Source organism: Haliotis rufescens, unplaced genomic scaffold (assembly GCF_023055435.1).
Source record: "Haliotis rufescens isolate VD_foot unplaced genomic scaffold, xgHalRufe1.0.p SCAF_33, whole genome shotgun sequence".
NCBI classification, from domain to species: domain Eukaryota; kingdom Metazoa; phylum Mollusca; class Gastropoda; order Lepetellida; family Haliotidae; genus Haliotis; species Haliotis rufescens.
Window position 1 is genome coordinate 5403825 of NW_025964035.1, and position 22393 is coordinate 5426217.

Genomic DNA, 22393 nt, shown 5'->3' on the forward strand with positions numbered 1-22393 from the left:
GTGTCACCGTCTATGGCGCCGCGCTTCGCTGTGCAGAGTTGCGGCCCTTGGGCACGCCAGAAACCTATGATTGTGGGTTCGAATCCCGGTTCGCCCCAGTTATGTTTCTAGGTTTGTCAGCACCATACGCGTGCTCGTTGGTTTCACCGAAGTGGTAAACATCTGAGACCTGCATCACTTCGAGCTTTCCTCCCACATTAAGCTGACACGCAGCGATATAACTGGAATAATGTTAAAAGCGGCGTTAAACCCAACTCACTCACTCACTCACTCCTTGCCTTCACACTCGATAATGTATCGGCCAAAGTGACACGGGATTATTGCTCACTGCAGCGTTCGACAGCATCTACTTGCTTGGGGCCTGTACATGGTGTCATGCCTTTGTTTCGTTCAGATAATGATAAATGGTTAATGAACTTTGTCGCATTTTCTTTTAAAACAATGTCTTGTCAACATGTAGTAATAAAAACAGTTTGTCATGCTTGTTCATACAGGGTGCAGTTTGCTTACAGAGCATTCACAGCAGTATATCATACGTATATCATCTGTATAGCATGCAGAGGCCACCATGTCAGTGTTGCCAGATACTGGTGTTAGTGCAAATACTCGTCCGTCACATGCAACACATTCACCTAGTCTTATCAGACAAAACGTTCAACATGGCGGACCAGGTTCGGGGATTCGATGCCTGGGACTATGTAGTATTTGGCGCCATGCTATTTATAAGTGCAGCAATTGGTGTGTATTATGCCTTGGTTGGAAGTAAACAGAAAAGTACGAAGGAATTTCTACTGGCGAGTAGTGGCATGGGAGTACTCCCTGTGGCTTTGTCCATCCTTCTCTCCTTCATGTCAGCCATCTTGGTTCTCGGAAACCCAGCGGAGATGTACACAGAAGGAACCCAGTTTTACACTAGAGTGATAGGGAGTCTCGGATGCGCAATCGCGTCCGTTATTTTTGTCCCTCTCTTCTACTCACTGCATACAACAAGCGTTTTTCAGGTAGGTAACACGTCTTAAAAAATACTTGTTTGTAGGATTATATTCTTCAGATTGAGTAAACATTTATAATATTCAGCGTCACCCATGGTTAATCACTATTTATAGACCTCGCCATTTAAAGAGAATCACGAAATATCGCGATGATTAATTGAATAATAAAGCTGCACGTTTGCTAATATTTATATAGCGAAAACAAACCATTCCGCCGATGAGGAACATTACTTGTAAAGAGCGTCGATCGATGCTCATGATATCAACCACTGGATTGTTTGGTCCAGACTCGATTATTCAGACCGCCGCCATATAGCTGGCATATTGTTGAATGTGGCGTTAAACAGGAAACAAACAAGCATTAAATAATACATCTGCACATATTTTTCTTTCAGTTCGTGCTGTTAATGTACGTACGCTGCACGCGCTGCTAAATATATCTGCTCGCGGGCATCTGACTGTCAATTCTTCCCCGGATTGCAACCACGTGATCAAAACTCAATGATGATGTTCATCGCTAAGAAAATGGACAGTTCTTGAAAAGGGCACTTTGAATTTTCTTTCATTGCTGTAAGCAATATTCCAAATCGACGGAAGGGCTTGTTTTTATTTTAAAAGTATCACGAAAGAAGTTGGTAGCAGTACTCTGGTTACCACTCCTGGTTTCTGATTGGTCGATTCTGTGATGACGTCACTTCCGGTTTCGGTTTGGTCACGTGACCAGCGCAGGGCATTGTGGGTCATGCGTGCGCCTCCAAGATGGCGGCACGTCCGTTTCCGGGAGGGTCATCTCCCCATCCAAGATGTAGACTCGGCGCCTCCAAAAGGGTGAGAGGAGAGAGGGCGGGAGGGAGGAGGAGGAGGTGGTTTTCTTGTTTTGGTTTGAGGGTAGTCAACGCAAAGGATGAAAAACATTCTTTCGGGAGAGATGGGTGGCCCTGAAAAGTAGATTACTTCTTCTTCCACCTGTCCCCTGACTGACTGGTGTGGCGTTGGCATGTGGAGATGATAGATCACTGAGACGACCTTTTAATACACAGTCGACGACCCAGCAACTTTGTTGCTAGGTTGACGTCATATCGGCGAAGGATCTTGCAACAACATTCCACAAACATGTCATCGGGTATGATGATGTGATTGTAAACTTTGAGGTGCAAGGTCTCGTTCCACAAGGCGATCGTATTGTAGCGCAATGACAGTCGTTCGTCTAAGTTTCAGTAGGCGAGTGGTGATCACCTTAGCGCTACGATAATGGTGTGGAACGGACGCCTGAATTCTAAAGGTGAATCGACATGCACAGACATAGACGTGGTGTAGGAATGCAAGAAGCGGTCAGATGTCGATCTTGTTTTGTTTTTGTTTTTCTCTGGGTTGTGCATGGCGATTTCCATCCTACAGACAACATAACACTTATGTTTGTTCTACTTCTCCAAAACGGCCCTTTTCAGGGCCACCTATCTCTCCCAAAAGAATGCTTTTCATCCTTTGCGTTGACTACCCTCAAACCAAAACAAAGAACCCACCTCCTCCTCCTCCCTCCTCCTCCCTCCCGCCTTCTCGCCTTCCCGCCCTCTCTCCTCCCACCCTCTTGGAGGCGCCGAGCCGCCATCTTTGATTGGGAGATGACCCTCCCGGAAATGGACGTGTCGCCATCTTGAATGCGCGCGCAGCACCGGAACCGGAAGTGCCGCCATCTTGGAGGCGCACGCATGAACCACAATGCCCTGTGCAGGTCACGTGGCCTGATGACATCATCAGTGGTCACGTGACCAAACCGAAACCGGAAGTGACGTCATCACAGAATCGACCAATCAGAAGCAAGGAGTGGTAACCAGAATACTGCTGCCAACTACTCACGAAGCTTTGCTCCAGTGTCCAGGATGTCATTGAACAAGAATAAAGTAATAATGAAAACGTGGTAATAGGTTCACAGGTTAATTACTATCAGCTAGTCGTAAGTATAGACCACAATCAAAAGGATCTAAATTCCAATTTACTCTGACAAAGATCACTGATTAATTAAAACACAACTATACAAGCTGATTAACTAAGCAACTGTATAACAGTAATAAAAAGAGGGTAGCTGAAACAACACTTAGACAAGTTATGACAAGTTGCATAGACAGCCAATTAAGTCGACTGCGACCAGTTAACACCTGGGAGATAAATAACTCAACACTCTAAGGAGTGAATAACCTCGGCTGGGTTAATGTGGGAGAAGTAAACGCAGAGGGCCTATCCTTAAAAAAAGTCTTTTGGACAATAAAATAGCCGGAACACGCCTGAATAACCAACTAATGACTAAAGACTCATAGATTTAGCAAGGCAATTCTAAGCTTGACCTAAGGACTATCCAGGCTCACAATCATTAAGACAGGTACTTGACCAAAAAAGTAACTTCACTCCCAATCGTAGATAGGTCCTTCATCTAAACCAGGCAATCAGGGGGAAATCGTTTATCCACGGATTACTATAAAAACGAAGTTAGAAAAACCCATGCAATTAAGTTTATATCAATACAACCAGAGTAAGTCAGCAAGAGATAAACACTGCCTAGTAATAACTTACAAACGAAACCTGAGTTTCGATTGACCACCCAGTAGCAAGACGACCCATTACGGTCAAGCGATCTCTGACAGTAAAGACACATGATTTCGCCAAGGGTTGTATGAGTGTGCGCGGACCTCGGAGAAGACAACCTGTCCCGGTCAGCCTGGGGAATGCTAAACTAAAGTTCTGTCGGAAATGCTAGAAAACTGCTTTTTGCCTTTAAAAAAGGATAGAATTTTTTGCAGACAGTTATTGAAATATCGAGTAGCTACCGATCGCCCTACCTGTGGTTTGAAGTATTTCAGTCACAAGGAGTCATATCGACAAGTTTACAGGAGACAAATTCGAACGAAAACAGGAAGTTAACATTTATTCTAAGTCCATTGATGGCAGTCTGAAACGGACTATAGAAATATGCGCACGTGACTCCGTAATAATAATAATAATGTAGTCTTCATAAAATATCTAATCCACACACAAAAATCATTTTGAGAAAATTCTAGATGTGCATCTTCTAAAATGACAAAATGACACTGCGTTTGTTTCGTTAACATTGCTCCCATGATGCATGTTACATTACACTTGCATAGCCATAACCATGGTACACGATATGGAGTCTGTATTGGGAAATCTATACAGGTTCTTTACACTTTAGAGAGATAGAGGGAAAACATTTATTAATTTAGATAATTTAAATTACCGAACTGCCCAAGCTATGGGGTTTTCAATTCATACCATCAAGCCTACGGCGTAATAAATAAAACAAAACAGGTATAGGGGTGGTCTCAAAAACAAAACTGGGACGTAAAAGGATATTAGACAGCTTTAATACAGGGTGATTAGGCGTATAGTATACAAGCTTTATGAGCAGAAGGTAACCTGACTTGTAGTAGAATTTGGAAGGAATTAAAGATACAATTAATGTTAACTGCACTAACTATTGCCCTCCAGGAGATGGGATTACGACGATGACCGAGCAATTTTCAGGAGGTGATGTGTTCATAGACTGGTTGGAACTTCAGCTATTGGCCATTTTAAACAACGTCAGTGTCATTGTCATAGATGAGGCGAGTTAATATTACGTCCGGGAATCAGATACTCTCGCCCAAACCATGAGTAGTCTGAAGGTGACCATACAGGAATATATGACATTGGTCGACTTCAGACCATATGAGACGAAAGTTCAACTCTTTGAGAAAATTCGGCTGAATACAAACCCTGTAAAGTACAGGACATATGTGCTGGCGGCACAACACGGTCACGATGTCTTACGTACGCCAGTCAGACATTGTGAGCTCAACCCTGTTGTGCCCATCATTGGCTAAGTGTACAGGTTTCGTGGCAAGACATAACACAACATTCAAAAGTACAGATTCATATACGTCATCAGCGGAGATAAATGCTACCTCAAGAAATCATCTGTAGAACAACAAATACTTTTAGATTCCAAAACCGAGACCTTCCAATACTCATCCCGTTTCATAGCTCTTAACTAGTCCATCATGTTTCCAAGCAAATATAATGCAGTGCATATCCTTAATTGCTACCCCATCAACGCATGTCAATTAAGTACAATACCAGCAATATTTTAAGATCACCCCCAACTCGGTGACATTTGCACCTGTGAGAATGCACGGGACGATGTGAGGTCATCACCTCGGGACAGGTGTTAGGTAATTATATCAGGGTATAGGCCATTTCATACATGCATGACAACACACGAATATTTTCTAAGTTGATCATCATTTTACCTGTAAAAGTACATTTAAAGGGTAATCACAATGTCAGTTAGGACAGGCTAGATTAAGGCAATTAGCGTTATTTTGATATATGCTCTTTTTATAGTGCTATGACTCGTATTTATTAATGAAGCAAGAAAAGCAGTTTTCTAGCATTTCCGACAGTACATTTAATTGTGCTGTCTAACATAGGGAAACCAACTACAAAACCAATACGGGAAATGAAGACAACAAAATAAAGCGCTGAACACAAGCTATCCAACGGTAACACTAACAATTTGCAAACAGGACAATGATTGAGGTGGCAAAATTGACCATAAATACAAGAGAAATATCTTCAATTATTAGATGATCCCGCTACTGCGCGAAAATATAAACCCATATATGGTAGATCGCTGTGCAGAGTAGATAGCAGTGTTCTAGTGTTCCAATTCGCCGCGTTTCGCTGTGCAGAGTTGCGCCTTTTGTCAGGATTCGCTGATCGCGAGTTTAAATTCCGACTGATGATGATCCCTTCTCTGCTCTTGCTATTCTCGTGGGCGTCACACATTAAGAGCAGACATACCGCAGAAGTAGAAGACACGCCCGCAGCAAACACATGTGAAGCGGACAAAGATACTATCAGCAGGCACACATGTTGAACTCACTGACGCCTGTAGGAGACATACAGAAACATGCAACAGTTGGTTTGTTGGTTTGTTGTTTAACGCCGCACTCAGCAATATTCCAGTTATATGACGCCAGTCTGTAAATAATCCAGTCTGGACCAGACAATCCAGTGATTGACATCATGAGCATCGATCCACGCACTTGGGATCGATGACATGCATCAACCAAGTCAGCGAGCCTGACCACCGGATCCCTTTTACGACAAACATAGTCGCCTTTTACGGCAAGCATGGGTTGCTGAAGACCTATTCTACCCCGGATCTTCACGGGTCGCATGTAACAGACACCTATGCTGCACACTGACGTCTGTAGCAGACATACACACGCATGTTACAGACATATATACCCTGCCCAAAGACATATGTAGCAGACATACACACGCGTGTTACAGACATATATACCCTGCCCAAAGACATATGTAGCAGACATACACACGCATGTTACAGACATATATACCCTGCCCAAAGACATATGTAGCAGACATACACACGCATGTAACAGACATATATACCCTGCCCAAAGACATATGTAGCAGACATACACACGCATGTAACAGACATATATACCCTGCCCAAAGACATATGTAGCAGACATACACACGCATGTAACAGACATATATACCCTGCCCAAAGACATATGTAGCAGACATACACACGCATGTAACAGACATATATACCCTGCCCAAAGTCATATGTAGCAGACATACACACGCATGTAACAGACATATATACCCTGCCCAAAGACATATGTAGCAGACATACACACGCATGTAACAGACATATATACCCTGCCCAAAGACATATTTAGCAGACATACACACGCATGTAACAGACATATATACCCTGCCCAAAGACATATTTAGCAGACATACACACGCATGTAACAGACATATATACCCTGCCCAAAGACATATTTAGCAGACATACACACGCATGTAACAGACATATATACCCTGCCCAAAGACATATTTAGCAGACATACACACGCATGTAACAGACATATATACCCTGCCCAAAGACATATGTAGCAGACATACACACGCGTGTAAAAGACATATATACCCTGCCCAAAGACATATGTAGCAGACATACACACGCGTGTAAAAGACATATATCATGCACAAAGGCACATTTTTTGTTTTGTTTTGTTTGTTGTTTAACGCCGCACTCAGCAATATTCAAGCTACATGAGGGTGGTCTGTAAATAATCGAGTCTGGACCAGACAATTCAGTGATTAACATCATGAGCATCGATCCACATAATTGGGATTCGATGACATGCATCAAATAAGTTAATCGCCTATTACGACAAGCATAGTCGCTTTTTACGACAAGCATGGGTTGCTGAAGATTTTTTCTAAATCGGATCTTCACGGGCCACACATGTTATCAACTTATTGCAGACACACCTGTAGCAGTAGCAGACTAACATGTAGCAGACACACTGTACCAGTGACAGACACATCCGTAATGGATACACTTGCATAATTAGCAGAGACGCTTGTTGCACTAACCGACACGCGAAGACCAACATGGAGTCTACCTTATCATAATATGCCTTGTTGTGTTTCAGTATCTGGAGAAGCGGTTCGACTCCCGTGCCGCCAAACTGACAGGGACATGTATCATGATAATTCAGCAGGTGAGTGAGTGAGTGAGTGAGTGAGTGAGTGAGTGAAACAGGGAGGGGGACGATCGATGTCATGTCTGTTTTGATTTTTACCGTGATTGCAATGTAAACCTGCCTTTGCAAAGACACAGTGGGTATTTAAATCAACAACTCTGTGTGATCCCTCATCACCTTCTTGTGACATCCTCAATAAGACTCTTTCCCTTCCAGGTGTTGTACATGGGAGTTGCATCGTTTGCTCCATCAACGGCTTTAGAAGCGGGTGTGTATATTTATTTGCTTTAAGTTTCACAAAACGTTTATCTGAAAACGTCCCTTTTCTGTTTGGGAAAATCTTTAGTGTTTCTCGAATTTCAATACGAAACCCAGTACGAAGGGTAAGGACATATGATGACTGTGTGAAATGATTGTTTGTATTTCAGTGACTGGGTTTCCGACATGGGCCACCATCATCACTGTAGGACTGGTGTCAACGTTCTACACCTCACTGGTGGGTACAGCGCACTCTGCAATAGTTGGAGTGAATACGGTATTTAACATAACACGGAGTAAGATCTTCAGTTATTAAAGGCGGATTATAAGACATATGCGCCACATTTCCGTGAGTTGCGTCCCTTGGATATGTCTGGATCCGTTGATCTCGGGGACGAATCATAGACTCGCCTTGGTATTTTTCAGTTTTGCTTGCATCTTTACTGCACTCACTGGCTTCACACCGTGAACTAACTGCAGCACTGGATTAATACGATACGATATCTCTGTTGATATATATTGTCTTGTATCCTATTTACATTTAATTCGTTAATAACGTTTTGATATATTCCCTGTATCCGCTACAGTGTGTACAACTGCATATATACCCCAACGTCCTGGCAACAGACTTTGTAATTCAAACTCATTATAGTAAAGCTACGCCGTGTATATTAACATTGACATGCGGAGGGCAGCTGGTAGTAAGCAAATGGATACAAACAAGCGTTCCTCTCCTCAAACCGTTTATTTGAAATTGTGGAAAGTAAAAAACGTAGGGATAAGATACATTCGTTGAATCATTATTCCCCGGGCAATACGTTTTGATATGCCATCTGTGTTGCCTATCTGTTGGAGGGGCACCAACACATAAGCCTACAACTAATATCAATTGTCTCAAATCTTTGTGGATGTTTTTTGTGATATTTCACGTCTATATCATTTTAGGGTGGAATGAAAGCAGTTGTGTGGACAGACGCATTTCAGTCAGTGGTGATGTTTACCGGACTACTAGCAATAGTCATTCAGGTATGATCGTGGATAATTATGTCAGAATGCATACATGTATATACCCAGTACAGCTACTGCAGCAGCCATACAACAACTATTCAAGCAAATGTAATTAGTGAATACGTCTCCACACATTACAATAGACTATTTTAAAATTCCTTGTAATATTGGTAGACAGTGATATTGGTGAACGTTTTAATAAATGGTACATCAAGTTTAATGTAAAAATAATGGGTGTATAGACTGACCTTAAAATAATGTTCAATTCCATGATTTCAGGGATCCATCGTGGTTGGCGGCATGGGAGAAGTTTGGAGAATTAACGAAGAATGGGGACGAATTAATTTCTTTAAGTCTGTATCACATTCTGCTGAAGAGATGTTCCATTAGTCTGACCCGATGTGTTTTGCATTTCTACTCGAATAAAGAATATACTTCAAATGACCCTCTATGAAATAATCTTTCAGCTGCTGTCTATGAAACAATATTGTAGGTTCATTCATCAAACATTCATTCTTACTGTTAAAGGAGAACATTACATAAATACACTTTCTGTCAGTCGCTGGCTAAGATTAATTTGTAACATGTTCCGCTACTAATATTGTTCCAAAGGGATGTTCTGAAAGTTTCAATCACTCTGACATGGATGTGTGTGCTTCACGTTTCAGCTTTGATCCAGATCCCACTGTCCGCCATTCCTTCTGGTCACTGGTCATTGGTGGGATGATATCTTGGACATCGACGTACGGGGTCAACCAGGCCAGTGTCCAGCGCTACTGTGCACTGCCAACACTGCAGAAGGCCAAACTGTAAGATGCAATGTGACACAGCTGATATCTGAATGATACCACGGGGGTGTGTGTATGGCTAGGATGTATGCATGTTTATATCCAGGCTACACTGACAATATTACCCGCACACACTTTGAAACTTTTATGCAAACTTATTTAACGACGGCTTCCGGAAGATTTCGAATTCGTATATAAAACAACAAACAACATATAGTTGTCCAGTTGTCCATAACCTGAACCATAACAATCAGCGCTAATTACTGTAGAGTGTTGGCTTCCATGGTCTTTTGCTAATCACCTATCAGCGCCAATTATATGTTGGCTTCCATGGTCTTTTGCTAATCATCTATCAGCGCCAATCATCTGTTGGCTTCCATGGTCTTTTGCTAATCACCTATCAGCGCCAATCATCTGTTGGCTTCCATGGTCTTTTGCTAATCACCTATCAGCACCAATTATCTGTTGGCTTCCATGGTCTTTTGCTAAACCTATCAGCGCCAATTATCTGTTGGCTTCCATGGTCTTTTGCTAATCACCTATCAGCGCCAATTATCTGTTGGCTTCCATGGTCTTTTGCTAATCACCTATCAGCGCCAATTATCTCTTGTCCTCCCTTGTTAGTTTCCCCATTTGTTATCTTATTTCCTTTGTTAATTGTCCTTACATGTACATATATATATATGCTCTGTGCCTCATAACATTTATTCACCTGATGTTTCCTCAGAATAAAGAAGTGGACAACCATAAATTCCCTTTTCTGAGAAAGCCATGGCATGACCCACAGCCCTGATATACATGTATTCAGTTTGTGCTGCCATTTCTAACACGTTTGGTTATTTAATATGTTGTCCGTTGTTGTATTATTTTTGACCTTGTATTGCAGGTCGGTGATGCTGAATGTAATTGGTATCTTCATTCTGTTCACCATCGTGAGTCTAGCCGGAATCATTGTCTTCGCCTATTACGCTAAAAAAGGATGTGACCCACTGTCTGCAAAATACGTCAGTAACTCGAACCAAGTAAGAACTGATAGAATGGGTATCATTTATTGAGGGGGCACGGGGGGCCCAATCTTTTAAGGCGCCGCCATTCGCTGTGCAGAGTTGCGTCCCTTGGGCACGCCAGAAACCTATGATTGTTGGTTCGAATCCCGGTTCGCCCCGAAGACACAATGTTATACTGTCTCGGTAATGTGCTTGTGCCCTACACAAGACAATCAAGAAAGAACTGAAGTTGCCAGTGCGACAGAAATCTCTTCTCATTTTGGATGTTTTTGCAGCCCATCGATGTCAAGATTTCCTGGATCTGTTACGCAAACGCCACTTCGTTTGTTTATTGTTTCCTTATTTTGATGGTACAAAATTAATGCGCATAAAATTAATACGACCTTCCGTCACTAATTTTTTGCATTTATATTCTGCTCGCATTAATTTCCTGTTTTACAGTATCTGGCTCAAAAGAAAGTAGCAGTCATAAAGATGTTAGCAACGTATCGTGGACTGAGGGTAGCCTCCTCCAGGCAGTGTTCAATTATCTGTTTGGGAATTGTTTGTCACTTCTTTTTTTCCAGCTGATACCCTACTTCGTGATGGAGGTGCTCGGATATCCCGGTCTCCCAGGATTGTTCATCTCATGTCTCTTTAGTGGAGCACTCAGGTAGGAAGTCTTCAGTATAGTGGAACACATACGTAGGAACTGTTCAGTATAGCGGATCACTCAGGTAGGAAGTGTTTTGTTTAGTGCAGCACTCAGGTAGGAACTGATCAGTACAGTGGATCACTTTGGTAGGAACAGATCAGTATAGTGGATCACTCAGGTAGGAAGTGTTTGGTTTAGTGCAGCACTCAGGTAGGAACTGATCAGTACAGTGGATCACTTTGGTAGGAACAGATCAGTATAGTGGATCACTCAGGTAGGAAGTGTTTGGTTTAGTGCAGCACTCAGGTAGGAACTGTTCAATTTAATAGAACAGTTATATATAAACCGATCCCTCTAGACGAGGGGGTGCACATTTCATGTTACTGAAGCAAAGAGGTTGAACCTTTTCTCTTTTGTGGATCTTATATATGCACTGATCCCATATGGGAACAACCCCGTCCACGCTTTTGCCAAACCTCTCTGATGTGGAATTATTTCGAGTTGTCAAGTTCATCAGTGTTTATAGCTTGGTGTCTTCTCTTATAGTCTTACCCACTCACATCACCATCTTTTGATAAGCAATCTTGTAACTTCTTGCAGCACGATGTCCTCCTGTCTGAACGCCCTGGCTGCTGTGTGCTGGGAGGACTTCCTGAAGCCAGTCCTCGGGGAAAGACTGAGCGAGGGACAGAAAACACTCGTCACAAAATTGTTGGGTTAGCTTGTCTAAGTTATTCATTTTCATTACAATAGAGGTACGAGTTCTTCAGATCAATATCAAAGTATTGAAGAGCATAAAAGAAAACACCCCCTGCCCAATACTCGGCTAATACTCGTATATCATTTTCTTGGAATGGAAAGCGTTTATCAGATCCATATCCACATGTGTAGAACATGAAGAGAACACCATTCATTTCAGTGGAAAGGAATGTAGATCTCGTGTTTTCAATGGAGAGCAAGGTCACCTGTAGAATTAGCTGCGTTAAATTAGTGAAGCCCTACATTGAACTTGACAACAAAACTATATAATAATTTCACTTTGCAGTTCTGTTTTTCGGTGGCGCTGGTATTGGCATGTCTTTTATAGCAATGAACTTAGGAGGAACAGTTTTACAGGTGAGATGTAGCGTTTTATTGAACAACGTTACCGGATCTAAATGGGTTCAATATCAACGGGAAACGGGTAAACATATTAAGTAGGCAAAGAGATGTTACAATTCGTTCACAAAACTGTATTTTCAAACATAGCTTAAGCTATGACTTTTCAAAACATACATTGATAAAATGTTCAGATGATATCTTTGTTATATACCCTTACAGAAAGTAGGGAACCATGAAATATATTATGTTAATACCAAGTATTGAAACAAAGATAAGTGTTGATGACACACATCCCATGCAAGGACGTTTATTTCTGAAAAACACCAAAACAGATCCTACAGTTTGCGGGAGCTTCAGTCTGTTTTGACACTTTCAAGGCAGGTCGATTGATCTCTGTGCACAACTATTTCTGTCAATCTTACTGATTCTGCTTCCCATTCAGATGTTCTTCATTTCATTCGTTGTTTGTGTATGAACTAGCGATGCGGCGTCATATTGCCAACAGACGTCAACGGCGTACACGAGGTCGAAACTGGGGGAGTCGTCGCTTGTCATGTGTCATCTTTTCAGATGAGTCCCGATACACCCTGCACTTCCTTGATAGGCGTGGTCGCGTCTGGCAACGTCGACATGAACGTCAAGCCAATGTACACCAGAGACCTGACAATTTGGCGGAGGATGGTTATGGTATGGGATGGCATCACTGTGACTGAGCGAACCCCACTCCATATTGTGCAAGGAAGGGTCACTGGACAGGACTATGGGGACATACTGACCGTTTACAAGGCATGGGTCGACGTTTTGTCTTTGAGGACGACAACGTGCTCACCATCCACGAATGGCCGAAGGTGACCTCTAGCACCACAACACCAATAGGATGTCATTGCCCGTCATGAGCCCAGAACGTGTGCGTCGACGTTGTAGGTCACGGACCATGTAAGCTGAATTTGGCAAGTATCTGCCAGAGGAGTGGGACAGACTCTTTGAAATCTACATTCGGAGACGTCATGCGCATTATACCTCGTCAAGTGAATTGATAAAATCGTGGCGGTATCACGCAACGTCAACAAACGTCAAATGTCCATTCTTACCCCCTATCGTCCTTCAAGATCGTTGATGGTCATAAAGATCCACAGTCACACTGCACTACTGGTTATGATGTGTTCCCAACTCCTTGAATATTATCATGTTACTAGAAACTAGTCTATCTTTCAGTTTCGGTACTTTTAAGTTATTTCTTTTTTTAGATATAAATGTTACCTTTAAGGCATCATTGAGCTTCTCTGGGGCTGCCTCGGGGCCTCTGCTGGGGATGTTTGCTCTCGGCGCCTTCTTCCCGTGGGCCAACTGGATTGTAAGTTGACACACAGATATAGCGGACACCTTTAGCTTCGCCATTTATCGATAATATATGTGTTTCACTTCACGTCAGTAATTAATGTGTCAAAATGCAGGTGTGTTGCAGGTGTTATTTCTACTCATTTACAAAGAATCCGTCCTCTTTTTTCAGTGCATTGGCGATCAATAATTTGAAAATAAGTTTCCAATATCAAAGTGTTTTCTCACTTCATGGTCACATATATAGCTAAATATAATATTTTTATTTTACCTATTTGTATCTGCTATTTTTAAAACAATCAGTGTGAAGAAGGGCCGGTTTCGATAGTTCGATTGTGTGAACATTTCTGGATGGAATGTTTCTATATGCAGCGTGAGCCTGAATCAGATCATATGTCTTGTAGGGAGCAGTGGTCGGCGGTATTCTGGGGTTGGCGTTTCCCTTGTGGATCAGCATAGGAGCCTACACGGTTGTGGGAGCTCCACCTGGCCTTGACTACCCAACATACAACTGCAGCGTCCCCAACATCACCGACTCCATGACAACAACAATGTCCACCATCATGACAACAGCTGGAGGGACTGTCGAGTAGTGAGTGGGCTAGCGTGTACACGTGTAGTGGTGTTAATGTCAGTGAGTGGGGTAGCGTGTACACGTGTAGTGGTGTTAATGTCAGTGAGTGGGTTAGCGTGTACACGTGTAGTGGTGTTAATGTCAGCACACCTATGTCCGAAGTACAATAATAATAATTTAAGACATTCCATGTTGTTAGGAAGATCAGACTTACGTTAATCGTTTACCACTTCTGTTCCTGAGCCACTCACAGTAAGTGAGTGAGTTTGGTTTAAAGCATATTTGATGTGGGAGGAAAACACGAAGTATGTAAGTCTTAATGTTTTAAAACTGAGCAGACACATGATACCGTATGGTACTGACAAAGATTCGAACCCATTTCTATAGTTTTTTGGTGGTAACTAATTAACCTTTACGGTATACTGTCAGTGAGGAGTATCTACTGTTTTCTTATTGTGATTAACATTATTCGTATTTCCACATGGATTTTGTTTCCAAATAAGGAAGCATTACAACAGCATGAAAACATCTGATCGCTGCCATATGTGTGCGTAAATACATATTGGTGAGATGGCCTTTGGGTCTGACAGAAGATGTTTGGATATGCGATGACCTCGCTTTCCCCGTAGTTTCTCTGTATATCAGTAGTGTTACTTTTAAACGCCCTTTGGTTCTGTATGCCTCTCACTTAAGTAGGTGTCGCTTCAAGTCCGGTCTTATTAGTGGTACACGTAGTCATTATTTTGTTTTGTTTCAGTGGCATCTCCACCCTGTACACAATGTCCTCTCTACCTCATCTCTACTCTATCATGTTTCAGTACTGGTATCTCCGCCCTGTACACAGTGTCCTCTCTACCTCATCCTTACTCTATCATGTTTCAGTACTGGTATCTCCGCTCTGTACACAGTGTCCTCTCTACCTCATCTCTACTCTATCATGTTTCAGTACTGGTATCTCCGCCCTGTACACAGTGTCCTCTCTACCTCATCCTTACTCTATCATGTTTCAGTACTGGTATCTCCGCTCTGTACACAGTGTCCTCTCTACCTCATCTCTACTCTATCATGTTTCAGTACTGGTATCTCCGCCCTGTACACAGTGTCCTCTCTACCTCATCCTTACTCTATCATGTTTCAGTACTGGTATCTCCGCTCTGTACACAGTGTCCTCTCTACCTCATCTCTACTCTATCATGTTTCAGTACTGGTATCTCCGCCCTGTACACAGTGTCCTCTCTACCTCATCCTTACTCTATCATGTTTCAGTACTGGTATCTCCGCTCTGTACACAGTGTCCTCTCTACCTCATCTCTACTCTATCATGTTTCAGTACTGGTATCTCCGCCCTGTACACAGTGTCCTCTCTACCTCATCCTTACTCTATCATGTTTCAGTACTGGTATCTCCGCTCTGTACACAGTGTCCTCTCTACCTCATCTCTACTCTATCATGTTTCAGTACTGGTATCTCCGCCCTGTACACAGTGTCCTCTCTACCTCATCTCTACTCTATCATGTTTCAGTACTGGTATCTCCGCTCTGTACACAGTGTCCTCTCTACCTCATCTCTACTCTATCATGTTTCAGTACTGGTATCTCCGCTCTGTACACAGTGTCCTCTCTACCTTATCTCTACTCTGTCATGTTTCAGTACTGGTATCTCCGCTCTGTACACAGTGTCATATTTGTGGTACCCGGCTATTGGAGCAGCGACATCAATCGTCGTTGGTCTCATTGTAAGCGCTATAACAGGTCAGTTTCCATATTTGTATTTGCAGGTAACTCATTCCTGGGTTCAGGTGTTCGATCTATCTATAAATGGTTCTAAACCTCGAGTGAAGTCATTATAGTGTTTCATGGGTGTTTCCTCTCAGAGATTTACCTCTCAGCAGGGACATTCTTCTATTCCAGGTATATTCTATTGAAAGTTACAAGTATATTTTATTGAAAGCTCCTTGTCCCAAGTGCATCCTGTTAAACGCCCCCTTGTCCGAGGTATGTTCAATTGAAAGCTCCTTGTCCCAAGTGCATCCTGTTGAAAGCCCCCTTGTCCGAGGTATGTTCAATTGAAAGCTCCTTGTCCCAAGTGCATCCTGTTGAAAGCCCCCTTGTCCGGGGTATGTTCAACTGAAAGCTCCTTGTCCCAAGTACATCCTGTTGAAAGCCCCCTTGTCCGAGGTATATTCAACTGAAAGCTCCTTGTCCCAAGTACATGCTGTTGAAAGCCCCCTTGTCCGAGGTATATTCAACTGAAAGCTCCTTGTCCCAAGTACATCCTGTTGAAAGCCCCCTTGTCCGAGGTATGTTCAATTGAAGCTTCTTGTCCCAAGTGCATCCTGTTGAAAGCCCCCTTGTCAGAGGTATGTTCTATTGAAAGCTCCTTGTCCCAAGTGCATCCTGTTGAAAGCCCCCCTTGGTCCGAGGTATGTTCTGTTGAAAAATACAACCCTTGTCCCAGGTATATACTATTGAAAGCCCTTATGCCGCAGGTATTATCTAGATACAAATGCTGACTTAAGGAAATGCTGTAACATAAAACAATAGTTCCCGCAATTTGGAGTCTACTGAGAAAGACCCGTGAAAATCCGGGGTAGAATAGATCTTCGGCTAACCATGTATCCCATAAAAGGCGAATATGTCGTAAGAGGCGACTAACGGGACCGGGTGCTCAGGCTCGCTGATTTGGTTTATGCATGTCATCGTATCCAAATTAAGTGGATCGATGCTCATGATGTCAATCCCTGGATTGTCTGGTTTAGACTTGATTATTTACAGACCGCCGTCATATAGCTGGAATATTGCTGAGTGCCGCGTTAAACAACAAATAACCTAAACTAGCCTACTTAGAAAACCACTTGGCAACAGGAGCGTTGATGCCCCTCATTACTATTAATAATCATTTTTTGCAATAACATGTACGCCCGCAAGAGAAAGATTACAAAGGTTCAATGAAGTGCGTTGGTAACACACCATTGTTGCTAAAACTTTCAGATTTGTCTTTCAGTTCAGGAAATGGGTAAAAGCCTCCTCCTCGGTCTTGACTGAAACTGTAAGCCTGGGAAATCGGGAAATTGGGTCAGGCCTTAGGGACTACATTCTCAGTCAAGAACTCAGAGTTTTTTTTGTCGTTCACTTAGCAACCATTTGGATTGTCATTTGGATAGGCCCGGAAAGAGGAAGGTCGTTGGTTCGATCGCCTGGCCGCGTCATATAACAAGACTTTTAACTTACACTTACACTTACATCTAAGCGTAAACTAACACTTACACTTACACTTTCTTGCTTGCTAGGGCCTAGCCTTAGATTTACACCAACATTTACATGTCACGTTAAGCTGGCACTTCCGACTACGCCTACACCTAAGCTTTTAAATTCACTTACCCTTAGGTTTACACTTTCACTTACGCTTTGTATCTACTTTCACTTACGCTTTGTATCTACTTTCGTCGACTTCTCCGAGATCCATTCACTCACTCACTCACTCACTCACTCACTGTACTTACAGGTAGGAATCGACTGGGTGATGTGGACACAAAGTATGTTGTACCTTTCTTCGACCAACTCGTTCACACCATACCGTGGATATGATATCTATTCCCATTGTACTCGCAGGTGTGAATCGACTGGGTGATGTGGACGCAAAGTATCTGGTACCATTCTTCGACCGACTCTTCTGCTGCCTCCCTGCTCCCATCAGCAGGTGTCTCCGCTGTAACCAGGAGTTCAGAGACCCGGAGGTAGGTGTCTCCGCTGTAACCAGGAGTTCAGAGACCCGGAGGAAGGTGTCTCCCCTGTAACCAGGGGGTTAGAGACCCGGAGGTAGGTGTCTCCGCTGTAACCAGGAGTTCAGAGACCCGGAGATAGGTGTCTCCGCTGTAACCAAGAGTTCATAGACGCGGATGTAGGTGTCTCCGCTGTAACCAGGAGTTCATAGACCCGGAGGTAGGTGTCTCCACTGTAACCAGGAGTTCATAGACCCGGAGGTAGGTGTCTCCACTGTAACCAGGAGTTCAGAGACCCAGAGGTAGGTGTCTCTGCTGTAACCAGGAGTTCAGAGACCCGGAGGTAGGTGTCTCCGCTGTAAACAGGAGTTCAGAGACCCGGAGGTAGGTGTCTCCCCTGTAACCAGGGGGTCAGAGACCAGGAGGTAGGTGTCTCTGCTGTAACCAGGAGTTCAGAGACCCGGAGGTAGGTGTCTCCGCTGTAACCAGGAGTTCAGAGACCCGGAGGTAGGTGTCTCCGCTGTAACCAGGAGTTCAGAGACCCGGAGGTAGGTGTCTCCGCTGTAACCAGGAGTTCATAGACCCGGAGGTAGGTGTCTCCACTGTAACCAGGAGTTCAGAGACCCAGAGGTAGGTGTCTCTGCTGTAACCAGGAGTTCAGAGACCCAGAGGTAGGTGTCTCCACTGTAACCAGGAGTTCAGAGACCAGAAGGTAGGTGTCTCCACTGTAACCAGGAGTTCAGATACCCGGAGGCAGGTGTCTCCGCTGTAACCAGGAGTTCAGAGGCCCGGAGGTAGGTGTCTCCGCTGTAACCAGGAGTTCAGAGACCCGGAGGTAGGTGTCTCCGCTGTAACCAGGAGTTCAGAGACCCGGAGGTAGGTGTCTCCGCTGTAACCAGGAGTTCAGAGACCCGGAGGTAGGTGTCTCCACTGTAACCAGGAGTTCAGAGACCCAGAGGTAGGTGTCTCCGCTGTAACCAGGAGTTCAGAGACCCGGAGGTAGGTGTCTCCACTGTAACCAGGAGTTCAGAGACCCGGAGGTAGGTGTCTCCGCTGTAACCAGGAGTTCAGAGACCCGGAGGTAGGTGTCTCCGCTGTAACCAGGAGTTCAGAGGCCCGGAGGTAGGTGTCTCCGCTGTAACCAGGAGTTCAGAGACCCAGAGGTAGGTGTCTCCACTGTAACCAGGAGTTCAGAGACCCGGAGGTAGGTGTCTCCGCTGTAACCAGGAGTTCAGAGACCCGGAGGTAGGTGTCTCCGCTGTAACCAGGAGTTCAGAGACCCAGAGGTAGGTGTCTCCGCTGTAACCAGGAGTTCAGAGACCCAGAGGTAGGTGTCTCCGCTGTAACCAGGAGTTCAGAGACCTGGAGGTAGGTGTCTCCGCTGTAACCAGGAGTTCAGAGACCTGGAGGTAGGTGTCTCCGCTGTAACCAGGAGTTCAGAGACCCAGAGGTAGGTGTCTCCACTGTAACCAGGAGTTCAGAGACTCGGAGATAGGTTTCAGCCTGTCGGTCTCAGTAAAATAATCAAAATCCTAGCTCTATGACTGACATATCGGGTTCAGGTTTGGACAAGGCTGCTTTGTAAAACAGAAGTAACTTCACTTGGGCTAAGGTTGACTGCTGCTGAGGTTGCTTTGTGAAACGGGTGTACCTCAGTTTCTGGCTTAAGTTGAATGGTGCTGAGGTTTTGTTGTGAAACGGGGGGTACCTCAACTTGTGGCTATTGTTGACTGGTGCTGAGTTTGCTTTGTGAAACGGGTGTACCTCAATTTGTGACAAGGTTAACTGTGCTGAGACTGATAAGTTTGCTTTGTTAAACGGGTGTACCTCAATTTGTGACAAGGTTAACCGTGCTGAGACTGCTGAGTTGGGTTTGTGAACCGGGTGTACCTCAATTTGTGACAAGGTTAACTGTGCTGAGACTGATAAGTTTGCTTTGTGAAACGGGTGAACCTCAATTTGTGACAAGGTTAACTGTGCTGAGACTGATAAGGTTGCTTTGTGAAACGGGTGAACCTCAATTTGTGACAAGGTTAACTGTGCTGAGGCTGATAAGTTTGCTTTGTGAAACGGGTGTACCTTAATTTGTGACAAGGTAAACTGTACTGAGACTGATAAGTTTGCTTTGTGAAACGGGTGTACCTCAATTTGTGACAAGGTTAACTGTGCTGAGGCTGATAAGTTTGCTTTGTGAAACGGGTGTACCTCAATTTGTGACAAGGTTAACTGAACTGAGACTGCTGAGTTTGCTTTGTGAACCGGGTGTACCTCAATTTGTGACAAGGTTAACTGTACTGAGACTGCTATGTTTGCTTTGTGAAACGGTCGTACCTCAATTTGTGACAAGGTTTACTGTGCTGAGACTGCTATGTTTGCTTTGTAAAACGGGGTACCTCAATTTGTGGCTATTGTTGACTGGTGCTGAGTTTGCTTTGTGAAACGGGTGTACCTCAATTTGTGACAAGGTTAACTGTACTGAGACTGCTGAGTTTGCTTTGTGAAACGAGTGTACCTCAATTTGTGACAAGGTTAACCGTGCTGAGACTGCTTAAACTGCGTGTTTAAAATGAATATTATACTAAGTTTTGTTGACGGCGAATTGAGCGAAAAGTTGTCTTATGCAACGAATGTTACAAAACGTTTTTGCAAGGTTGAACTGCACGAAAGTTGCCTTGTGAAAGAGGTCAGGTTCTCGAGGCTATTTACTGGCGGGAACAGGGACGATTTCAAAGTCGTAACAGTCTGTTCAGGTTGTAATCATTTACAACAAAATAACAAAATCATTTACTTTCTCACTGTGTTATTTTGTTACTATCAGGAAATAGCATCTGAAAAGGATGGGGAGATTGTGGTACCAGCGTCGGGTGATCTTGTCAGCAGTTCCAGCAGGGAGAAGTTACCCCTGGACGGGTCGGGACCTATGCCTGTGTATGGACTATCATATAAAGAGAACAACGAAACCAATACCGGAGTTAAAAACCCAGCTGCCGATGTCTTCAATGACCAGAAAGAGCAAAACGGAACACAGTTCTAAATCTCGCTTTCCAATAGTCTCAACGTTACCAAATCTTTTGACGTTCATTCATTTGATGTTTAGTTTTTATTAAAATAGTTTCTAGAACAAAATATATTCTAGCTAATTTAAAACTAATATCTCACCATCATGGATTATTCAAGGCTATGAATACAATCAGAAACTGTCATTTTACCTATCATGTCAGCATCTTCAGTCATCAGGAATCATTCATCGTCGTAGTTTTAGATATTCAGAAAATAATGATTATGTTCATAACCATTGTATCCAGTATAAGAAGCGCAGTGAGACATGTAGCAATGCAGCAACAGTTTTCAACACGGATGTTTCAACAAGAGAGAAACCTGCAGATCTGCCTACATACGTGATATAAGTATCACAACACACAGTCCGCTTTGTGTCTATTGGATATTTCCATCCTACATGCCACAACTGTTGACTTACACAAAGATATGAGACACACTGAGATTTCGAATTTGGATTTCGAATGGCGGTGACGTTTCATGATGGCTGGAACTGGGTTGATGTTTCTGCACGTGGACTGAAGTCCCCACGTTTCATCATAAGCTCTGCAGCATTTATCAATTTCAAAAGAACTGTTCATGCTGCCAACGTATTTCTTAAATGTTTTCCCATACTTATAAGCAGCCGAATCTCCCACTTGTATGTAATTCAAGTTTAGCATATCGTTTGTATTTTCTATTTCTAAAGGTTACTGCACGGCGCCATTTTGCTTTGTTTGTTTTTGATTTTAGAAAGATGTATGGGTAATATGATACAAGAAATAGTTGGACAGATGTTAACAGACTTTGAAAAGAAACTTTATCTGTGCATCACATATGTATAATGATATGTGTACATGCGAAATAATAAATCATTATGAAACTAGCTTTTATAACATCCATACAGTTATTACACTGGAAACGTTTGTGTCGGCAACAAGGATCAGAGGGAGTCGAGGTACAGTTTACGATCGTGTGTTTAGACTGCGGTAACTCACCTAAAACATAATATTAAGGACATATTTATAAATGGTGTGTCGACGGTTCATAAGTCGGATAAAACACTCCTAACGCTCTCAGTTTTACTACCTCAGTGACTGCATCCCGCTGGTTTTACAATGTAAACCAATACCGTCTAAGGCGCTGTCCAGAGTTGCGTCCCTTGGAGACGCCAGAAACCTATGACTGTGAGTTCGAATCCCGTTTCGCCCTGATTATGTTTCTAGGTTTGTCAGCACCATACCCGTGCTCGTGGGTTTCGCCGAAGTGGTAAACGTCTGAGACATGCATCACTTCCGGCTTTCCTCCCACATTAAGCTGACACGCCGTGATATAACCGGAATACTGTTAAAAGC

General features: G+C 43.4%; 1 protein-coding gene across 2 annotated transcripts; it reads left to right on the plus strand.

Annotated features, from left to right (window-relative positions):
• The first annotated feature begins 648 nt into the window (after window positions 1-648).
• LOC124150257 (sodium-coupled monocarboxylate transporter 1-like) lies at window positions 649-21922 on the plus strand. Of its 2 annotated transcripts, XM_048380815.1 has the most exons (17): window positions 649-1001; window positions 7523-7591; window positions 7790-7841; window positions 8002-8069; window positions 8777-8857; window positions 9119-9192; window positions 9508-9648; window positions 10514-10649; window positions 11201-11286; window positions 11869-11984; window positions 12314-12384; window positions 13637-13723; window positions 14112-14299; window positions 15932-16032; window positions 17893-18017; window positions 20821-21066; window positions 21206-21922. In XM_048380815.1, the coding sequence occupies exons 1-16, from the start codon at window positions 660-662 to the stop codon at window positions 21034-21036; spliced, it is 1953 nt and encodes a 650-aa protein (XP_048236772.1). In that variant the 5' UTR covers window positions 649-659; the 3' UTR covers window positions 21037-21066; window positions 21206-21922. The 2 variants fall into 2 exon arrangements, with proteins under 2 accessions (XP_048236772.1, XP_048236773.1); XM_048380816.1 differs by lacking the exon at window positions 21206-21922 and having other exon boundaries at window positions 17893-18058; window positions 20821-20954.
• The last annotated feature ends 471 nt before the right edge of the window (window positions 21923-22393 follow it).

Bases quoted from the DNA above. Each gene is read 5' to 3' on its own strand.
- LOC124150257 (XM_048380815.1), top strand. From the start codon at position 660: ATGGCGGACCAGGTTCGGGGATTCGATGCCTGGGACTATGTAGTATTT. The intron at 7,592-7,789 runs GTGAGTGAGTGA...TTTCCCTTCCAG, and splicing joins GTATCATGATAATTCAGCAG to GTGTTGTACATGGGAGTTGC. The intron at 12,385-13,636 runs GTGAGATGTAGC...GTTACCTTTAAG, and splicing joins TAGGAGGAACAGTTTTACAG to GCATCATTGAGCTTCTCTGG.